Raw genomic sequence first — 9926 nt, forward strand, 5'->3', positions numbered from 1 at the left:
CGGTTAGCTCTCACGCAACACGCTGACAAGGTGATCTCTCACGCAAACACACACACACACACACACACACACACACACAAGGTGAGCTCTCACACAACACACACTCACAACATGTTGCCCCCCAACAGGTGTAAACAGACTCTATTATATAGAGAGAGGCTGGTGACATGCTGTGTAGCCCTTATCAAGTTCAAACACACACACACACACACACACACACACACAGAAGCACACAATATCCACAGTGAAATGGTCCTTTATATGGCCCTCACAGCGCACACACTCTTTCAGGTTACATTATATTTTGTACATGTTCCCAACAAACACTGAAGAGCCAAGTTTGTTTTTAGCAACCTTACGTTAACCTAACACACACACACACTGTGTATTAGTCTGGTCACAGTGTTGTGTTTGTCATGTGCGTAAAACTAGCCAAAGGTCAGCTGAATCAAATGGCACACACACACACACACACACACACACACACACACACACACACACACACACACACACACACACATATTGTGTTACTCTGGTCAGGCCTGAGCGTGGAGTCAGAGGAAACGAGCTCCGTCATGCTCAGAACGGGACATGTGACTCAACTGTAACTTTGTGGGGTGAGTCAGAGACCCCACAGGGAGCTAATGCGGTCATAGCACCCAAGTTATAGACACCACAAAGAGCCAATGAGGTTGCAGCAGCCAACCTGTGACCCCACAGAGAGCCAATGAGGTTGCAGTAGTCAGCCTGTGACCCCACAGAGAGCCAATGAGGTTGCAGTAGTCAGCCTGTGACCCCACAGAGAGCCAATGAGGTTGCAGTACTCAGTCTGTGACCCCACAGAGAGCCAATGAGTCTGCGGAACCCAAGTCAGTGAGCCAATGAGGTTGTGGCAGCCAGTCAGAGAGCCAATGAGGTTGTGGCAGCCAGTCAGAGAGCCAATGAGGTTGTGGCAGCCAGTCAGAGAGCCAATGAGGTTGCTGCAGCCAGTCAGGGTGGAGCTGTGTTGAGCAGGACACCAGCGGCTTGGCTCTGTCCAGGGTCTCATCCTGTTCCTGCCCCCTGCTTCCTGTTTCCATCGCTGAGCTCAGCCCAGTGTCATCACTTCCTGCTGATAGGGATCACGGTGGACAATAGGTAGGCATGTCCTCTTCGGCCTCGCTGCCCTAGTCAGCATTCCGTAGTGACCTATGCGTCTTACGCAACACCAGGCTGACTGACCCCAAAGGAATGTTCCTCTCTGTTCCACTAAATGACGGGCGTCGTATTCTTTGTGCACAATATTCATGGAAGAGTGTGTGTGTGTGTTTGTGTGTGTGTGTGTGTGTGTGTGTGTGTGTGTGTGTGTTTAGACAGAAGTGTGCGGGTTCAGCTTTATTCCCTGTGTACAGTATTCACGTATCAAAATGAAGCCCTGTGAGCCAATTCAGGCCTGTTATCGGACTATTACTTTTACAAAAGAGTACAAAAGCTCCTTTACAAATACGACTGCTGACCTTAGTGTGGCCTCTGTGGAGAGTGGGTGTGCCCTGGCCCTGTGTGTGTGTGTGTGTGTGTGTGTGTGTGTGTGTGTGTGTGTGTGTGTGTGTGTGTGTGTGTGTGTGTGTGTGTGTGTGTGTGTGTGTGTGTGTGTGTGTGTGTGTGTGTGACCTCGGCTGTTTTGGTCCTGATGATTAAGTGTACGTAGCCCTCTGGCCACCGGTTGTGCCGTGACCTTGTTTACACAGACGGTTAAAGCGCTCCGCAGCTGTAGAACAACACAGACGGTTAAAGCGCTCCGCAGCTGTAGAACAACACAGACGGTTAAAGCGCTCCGCAGCTGTAGAACAACACGGCGCTCTGCTGCTGGTAGCGTCCAGCTCCAGAGAGTTCCGCTGCCCAGTTCCTCCTCCTGCTCCTGCTGCTGTTGTTGTTTAGGGTTATACACAGTGTGTGTGTGTGTGTGTGTGTGTGTGTGTGTGTGTGTGTGTGTGTGTGTGTGTGTGTGTGTGTGTGTGTGTGTGTGTGTGTGTGTGTGTGTGTGTGTGTGTGTGTGTGTGTGTGTGTGTGTGTGTGTGTGTGTGTGTGTGTGTGTGTGTGTGTGTGTGTGTGTGTGTGTGTGTCTGCTGCTGCTGTTGTTAAGGGTTATACAACTGTCCACGTGGACGATCTGGGTCAGGAAGCCTGCTGTCGTGGCACACACTGGACACACGGACAACAGCCCATATGTTATCCCACTCCCTGTGTGTGTGTCATGGATACACAGACAGCATGTTATCCCAATCCCTGTGTCCGTGTGTGTGTGTCTGTTTCATGAGATTGACCGCTTTAGTGACGCGCGGTGTCATGAGTTGCTCCTTAATCTCGTTTTTAAAATGTGTCACTTTTCATGTGTTTGTTTTGGGCATGCTGCAGCCTACTGCACCACTGTCTTAGTTCATCTCCTAATCCCTAATCCAAGGCGCTGTGGCGGCCCTGCAGCAGAGATTAGAGTGTTCTAGCAGTGCTGATGCAACTGAGAGGCCTCAATGTGCACTGTGGGGGATCAGATGAGTCAGAATGAGTCATGGTGAATGAGTGAAGGTACCTGAAATGGAGGGGGATTTTGAGAGTGTGTGTGTGTGTGTGTGTGGGGGGGGGGGGGTTGCAAGAGATTGCGAGAGACTGCAAGAGAGAGAGTGAGTGTGTGTTTTACACATACATCATTCTCGATGGGTCATACTGATGTCTTTGGCCAGTTGGGTGCTCCTAGCTCTGATTCTCCTTTACAATAAACCCAACTGACCAAAGATATCAGAAAACACACACACACACACACACACACACACACACACACACTTGTAAAGTAAAAAGCCCTGAATAAACCCAACTGACCAAAGATATCAGAAAACACACACACACACACTTGTAAAGTGAAGAGCCCTGAATAAATCCAACTGACCAAAGATATCAGAAAAACACACACACACACACACACACACACACACTTAGTAAAGACCCCTGAATAAACCCAACCTGCTCTCCACAGCCACCGCCGTGCGGCCCATCTCCCTGGCGGTTACCGCGGCGACGGACACGGGCCTGTGGACCACGCGCGGCGACGGGGAGGTCAAGCTGCGGATGTCCGAGTCGGGCCCGGGGGCCGAGCCGGCGCTGACCGTGCACCAGATGTTCCGCAACTCCGTGGAGCGTTTCGGAAGCTACACCGCCCTCGGCTGGAAGGAGGCGGATCAGTGGAAGACCATCAACTACCGGGAGTACTACCAAAGCTGCCGCATCGCCGCCAAGAGCTTCCTCAAGGTGTGTGTGTGTGTGTGTGTGTGTGTGTGTGTGTGTGTGTGTGTGTGTGTGTGTGTGTGTGTGTGTGTGTGTGTGTGTGTGTGTGTGTGTGTGTGTGTGTGTGTGTGTGTGTGTGTGTGTGTGTGTGTGTGTGTGTGTGTGTGTGTGTGTGTGTGTGTGTGTGTGTGTGTGAGAGAGAGAGAAGAACATAGAGGATCCCATGCCCTAAGGCCAAAAAGCTACATCAAAACAAGTCTAGTCAAGTGAAGTTTATTTATGAAGCGTGTTCCATGCACCGAGGTCATCCAGTGTGCTTTACATCAACACAAGACCAACAGTAGTAAATAGAACAAATAAAAGCGTAGAAGAAACATGTTTCATGTGTGAAAAGCAGCTTAGTTAAGTTGAGTTAACTTTAGTCTAGTCAAGTGGAGTTTATTTATATAGCGCATTTCATACAGTGAGGTGATTCAGTGTGCTTTACATAAACCAAAGATAAACAGTCATAACAAATAAAGGCATAGAAGGGCAATATTCATAGAATAGTTTAAAAGGTACTTAAAAGATCATAATAAAAAGAAAACATACAACTTAAAACTGGTCAAGTGAGAAAGATATGTTGCGTTTTAACTCTTGAATTTGAGGTGTTGGTTGGTGGGGGAGAACACAAACAAAACCTTGTGAATGTTAAGTGAATTAGTTGATGAGCCTAATGGCGTTCTTGTGAATATTAAGTTAATTAGTTGATGAGCCTAATGGCGTTCTTTGAAAGGTGCGAGTCGTGTCCTTTTCTGTCAGCTGTAACGCCGTAGCTCTGTCCCGCGTGGAGGAAGTGCTCTTGACCTGGTCAGTTCTCTAAAAAGAATAGAGAAAGTTAAACAAAAGGGAACAAAGAGTGAACATAATGATGACATCTGTCTGTGGGTTTTGCCAGTGTCTCACTGTGTGTGTGTGTGTGTGTGTGTGTGTCTACTGCGCGTCTCTTAACAGCTTGGCCTGGAGCGCTATCATGGGGTCGGCATCCTCGGCTTCAACTCAGCTGAGTGGTTCATCGCGGACATCGGAGCCATCCTGGCAGGGTGAGAGTGTGTGTGTGTGTGTGTGTGTGTGTGTGTGTGTGTGTGTGTGTGTGTGGTTGTACGTGTTGTGGCAGGTGTAACTGTATACGAGACCCGCGTGCTCGGTTGTAAACAGAGACAGTGTTGCTCGGCCTCTCTGTGTTCATGACTCTGTGTGTGTTTGTGCGTGTGTGTGTGGAGGGGGCAGATGTAATGACTGTGTGTGTGTGTGTGAGTGCCTGAGTGGGGGGGGGGCGGCTCATTGAGCTCCCAGCACATGACGCATGCATACCTGTGTCTGTTTCCCAAAACAAAACAAAACAAAGCAAAACGTCACACTGCGCTACACGGCCTCCATTCTTTACTGTCCCTTTGTGCCCGGGGCACGGACGAGGGACGAGGCCCGCAGCCAAGAGCTAAGCAGCTTTAATGACCCCGCCCACACACACACACACACACACACACACACACACACACACACACTTACTCTGTCTGCTTTGGGCTAGAGCAGTCTCATAGACGCGGCCAAAACAACGTGAACGTGTTCTTAAGCTCTACACTGCTAGCACGCAGTCTGTGGCGTCAGTCTTAGTATAGTTTAGTGACACAGTGACCGCATATAGTGTTGGTCAAAGGTCTCATTTTCACACTACTGTAAATAGCATATAGAGTATATCTAATCTATATATAATTTGAACGTTTTCAAAGTGTATTGTGTTCATACTGTACTGTATACTGTACTGTGTGTGTGCGTGTGTGTATATGTATGTATGTGTATTATATAAGTGTATGTAAATAGTGTATAGAGTCGTTCAGGAGGAGTAGTGAAATGACAAGTTGAAATGCCAAGTGCCAAGCTCTTGTCCAGTGTTGTGTGCCATGCCATGCTGGCGTTTTAATACCAAGTGCCATGCTGGCTGTTTAATGCCCAGTGCCATGCTGGCTGTTTAATGCCCAGTGCCATGCTGGCTGTTTAATGCCCAGTGCCATGCTGGTTACTTGTTGCCCAGTGCCATGCTGGTTATTTAATGCCCAGTGCCATGCTGGTTACTTGTTGCCCAGTGCCATGCTGGCTGTTTAATGCCCAGTGCCATGCTGGTTACTTGTTGCCCAGTGCCATGCTGGTTATTTGATGCCCAGTGCCATGCTGGTTATTTGATGCCCAGTGCTGGTTGTTGTTGCAGTGGGTTTGCCGTGGGCATCTACACGACCAACTCTGCGGAGGCGTGCCAGTACGTGGCGGAGAACTGCCAGGCCAACATCCTGGTGGTGGAGAACCACAAGCAGCTGCAGAAGATCCAGCAGGTGAGCACGCCGCACACACACCTGAGGACCTGAACACGGCCGCCACACACACACCTGAGGGCACGGACCCGGCACCGGCCGCCACACACACACACCTGAGGGCACGGACACGGCCGCCACACACACACCTGTGCTGGTGTGTGTGTGCCTGTCAGTACACCTGCAAATCTGTTCTTCTGACTTTCCAACCCTCAACCTGAATGTGTGTTTCTCTCTCTCTCTCTCTGTGTGTGTGTGTCTTAGATTCAGGACCAGCTCCCCCATCTGAAGGCCATCATCCAGTACAAAGACGAGCTGAAAGAGAAGAGGCCCAACCTCTACACGGTACATATGTGATCCCTCTCATGCGCCGCGCGCGTGTGTTATTGTGCTCCACAGTATCGGTATCTGCTCACGAAATGAGGTCACATTCCACGCTAATAACCCAATCCCTCTAGTTTAACAAGTTTGACACTCCAGCGGTTTCATAAAAATAGAGAGTCACACCATTAGTGACGTGTGTGTGTGTGTGTGTAGTGCTACTACAGTACTGGTGTGTATGTCTGTGTGTGTGTGTGTGTGTGTGTGTGTGTGTGTGTGTGTGTGTGTGTGTGTGTGTGTGTGTGTGTGTGTGTACTTCCTTCCCAGCAGCACTCTTGAGAAACCAGCACGCTACCTAGCAGTGCGTTCAGATTCAATCATATGTGAACAGTGTGCTTTCCAAAACAGTGAGCACAATAGACTGTATAAATACGTGTGGCGTTGATGTTGCGATGCTGTGTGCTGACTCTGGTCATGTGACCCCCAGTGGGCGGAGTTCATGGCGCTGGGGAAGGACGAGGCGGACGAGCAGCTGGACGCCATCGTGTCGTCCCAGAAGCCCAACCAGTGCTGCACGCTCATCTACACCTCCGGCACCACCGGCCAGCCCAAGGGAGTCATGCTCAGCCACGACAACGTAAGGGACCATCCCATAATGACCCCTCACACATCCCATAGCAACCCCTCACACATCCCATAATGACCCCTCACACATCCATAGTAACCCCTCACACATCCCATAATCATCCCTCACACATCCCATAGTAACCCCTCACACATCCCATAATTATCCCTCACACATCCCATAATCACCCCTCACACATCCCATAGTAACCCCTCATACATCCCATAATGACCCCTCACACATCCCATAATCACCACTCACACATCCCATAATTATCCCTCACACATCCCATAATTATCCCTCACACATCCCATAGTAACCCCTCACACATCCCATAATTATCCCCCACACATCCCATAATAATCCCTCACACATCCCATAGTAGTAACCCCTCACACATCCCATAATCACCCCTCACACATCCCATAGTAACCTCCCACACATCCCATAATTATCCCTCACACATCCCATAGTAATCCCTCACACATCCCATAGTAACCCCTCACTCACTTATGTTACCAGGCTACCCTAATGCTCAGCCACGACAACGTAAGGGACCATCCCATAATGACCCCTCACACATCCCATAGTAACCCCTCACACATCCCATAATAATCCCTCACACATCCCATAATAACTCCTCACACATCCTCACTCATACTAAGTTACTAAGTTACCCTCATACTCAGCCATGACAACGTAAGGGACCATCCCGTGGAAACCCCTCACACAAGACAACCCATAATAGCTCTCACTCACTTATGTTACCAAGGTACCCTAATGCTCAGCCACAACAATATATGGGACCTCTCACACATCCCATAATATCTTCCACTCGCTTATGTTACCAAGTTACCCGCATGTCCCCTCTTGCATGTTTTAACCAGCAGAGTTGTGTTCAGCCATGACCATGTAATGTTCCCCCTTAAAACTCCTGGTCAGTACGATGACCACGTAATGCCCCCCCCCCCCCCCCCCCTTAAGACTCCTGGTCAGTACGATGACCATGTAATGCCCCCCCCCCCCCCCCCCTTAAAACTCCTGGTCAGTACGATGACCACGTAATGCCCCCCCCCCCCCCCCCCCCTTAAGACTCCTGGTCAGTACGATGACCATGTAATGCCCCCCCCCCCCCCCCCCCTTAAGACTCCTGGTCAGTACGATGACCATGTAATGCCCCCCCCCCCCCCCCCCCCTTTAAAAACTCCTGGTCAGTGCGATGGTCCTGATCCTTCCTGTTGGTCAGTGCGATGGTCCTGATCCTTCCTATTGGTCAGTGCGATGGTCCTGATCCTTCCTATTGGTCAGTGCGATGGTCCTGATCCTTCCTGTTGGTCGTTTCCCTGCAGCTGACGTGGACAGCGTTCGCCACGGGCACGAACGTGCGTCTGGCGGACGCAGACAAGTCTCAGGAGGTGGTGGTCAGCTACCTGCCGCTCAGCCACATCGCCGCACAGATGATCGACATCTGGCTCACCATCAAGATCGGCGGGGCCACCTACTTTGCCCAACCGGACGCGCTGAAGGTAAGAGACAGAGCGACAGAGAGCGACAGAGAGCGAGAGCTCCGCTAAGGCTAGTCTTTGCAGTGCTGTGTCCCCGCCCCATGCGAGTGCGGTAATCTCGTTAGAGTAAACCTGGTGTGTAATCCAGTTTAGCCGCAGATCAGCGGCCTTTTGGCACAACTTTAATTGACAGTATTAGTGGAGCTCTCCTCCTCTCCTCTGAAGAGACCAATCAGAATGTAGCATTGACACACACACACTTAAACTTGAGCTTAATCTACAGTATGATCACCGGACGTCATGTCCAGTCACACAGATGACGTACTCATCAGCAGATGTCCACACACACACACACACACACACACACCATGTTGGCGCTGCATTATTGAATACGTTTTATGTCGGTCATGTGCCTTGATTCACTTTGCTTTGAATTCTCAGTGCCCGATTAGTCTCAATACCGGCATATCTGTCCACCCGTACTGTAAACACATGTCTCAATACAGGCATATCTGTCCACCCGTACTGTAAACACATGTCTGTCCACCCGTACTGTAAACACATGTCTGTCCACCCGTACTCTAAACACATGTCTGTCCACCCGTACTCTAAACACATGTCTGTCCACCCGTACTCTAAACACATGTCTGTCCACCCGTACTGTAAACACATGTCTGTCCACCCGTACTGTAAACGCATGTCTGTCCACCCGTACTCTAAACACATGTCTGTCCACCCGTACTGTAAACACATGTCTGTCCACCCGTACTGTAAACGCATGTCCTCGTTACAGTACTAGCTACTGTAAACGCATGTCCTTGTTACAGTACTAGCTACTGTAAACGCATGTCCTTGTTACAGTACTAGCTACCGTACTGTAAACGCATGTCCTTGTTACAGTACTAGGTGCTGTAAACTCATGTCCTTGTCACAGTACTAGCTACTGTATACGCATGTCCTCGTTATGCTGGAGAGTATAAACCAGGCTCAGACATTCTATTCACCGATCAGGTGCTCTCAATCACTTTACAATCTTGGCCTGCATAGAACCCTTTATCCTTTCACACGCACACACATCGTGTGGTCTTCATATGTTCCATAGGTTGTTGATTATGCTCCCGTTGGCATCACGAGTAATTGTGCAACATATTGAACTTGCTGAACTCAGTCGGCAGATAGATGGTGATAGATGGAGGTGTGTGTGTGTGTGTGTGTGTGGTGATAGATGGAGGTCTGGTGAAGGCCAACGACCTTATTTCAAAGTGCAAACAATCCCATAGCTACACATGAACATGCACGAACACAAAGGTTGTTTACATAGACAGGCGTACATACATACAGACACACACACACACACACGTGTATGCAGACACACACACACACACACACACGCGGGATTGACAGGCATTGCACTCGAGCCGTCCCAGACTCGTGACTCGGGTCATGGTGCTTGGCGTGTGCTGGGTGTCTAGAGGCCAGCTGGGGCAGAGGGCATGTGTGTGTGTGGGGCGCGTGTGTGTGTTGGGGGGGAGCGGGGGGGTATATGTGCGACAATTCGGCGTTTAAAGTTCTCGATGAACACGGGCACTCTGGTTCAGTGTGTGTACGTGCAGCAATTCAAGTTCAGACTGTCGGGGAGTGTGTGTGGGGGGGGGGGGCGGGGGGGGGGGCCTCAGTGGTTAGCTTTTACAACACTACGGTTAGGGAGCCGTTGCACTAGGGTGTGTGTGTGTGTGTGTGTGTGTGTGTGTGTGTGTGTGAGGAGCCGTTGCACTAGGAGGGGAACCACAGCTTTGAATATGGCAGCCTTCCTGAGCTGACGTGGCCTAAAATGATACTCAACAAGAACACACGTACACATGTGTGTCACACACA

The 9926-nt window shown here is 50.1% G+C and overlaps 1 protein-coding gene across 3 annotated transcripts in view; it reads left to right on the forward strand.

Moving 5' to 3' along the window:
- acsbg2 (acyl-CoA synthetase bubblegum family member 2) overlaps positions 1 to 9926 on the forward strand; it is a 30805-nt gene that overhangs the window by 11013 nt on the left and 9866 nt on the right. For all 3 annotated transcript variants that reach the window (XM_062555578.1, XM_062555577.1, XM_062555579.1), the window contains 6 exons: positions 3008 to 3279; positions 4249 to 4337; positions 5501 to 5621; positions 5865 to 5945; positions 6409 to 6558; positions 7896 to 8072. In XM_062555578.1, the coding sequence (XP_062411562.1) occupies positions 3008 to 3279; positions 4249 to 4337; positions 5501 to 5621; positions 5865 to 5945; positions 6409 to 6558; positions 7896 to 8072 (890 nt within the window). The remainder of the gene's footprint in view (positions 1 to 3007; positions 3280 to 4248; positions 4338 to 5500; positions 5622 to 5864; positions 5946 to 6408; positions 6559 to 7895; positions 8073 to 9926) is intronic.

Source organism: Sardina pilchardus, chromosome 15 (assembly GCF_963854185.1).
Source record: "Sardina pilchardus chromosome 15, fSarPil1.1, whole genome shotgun sequence".
Lineage (NCBI taxonomy): Eukaryota > Metazoa > Chordata > Actinopteri > Clupeiformes > Clupeidae > Sardina > Sardina pilchardus.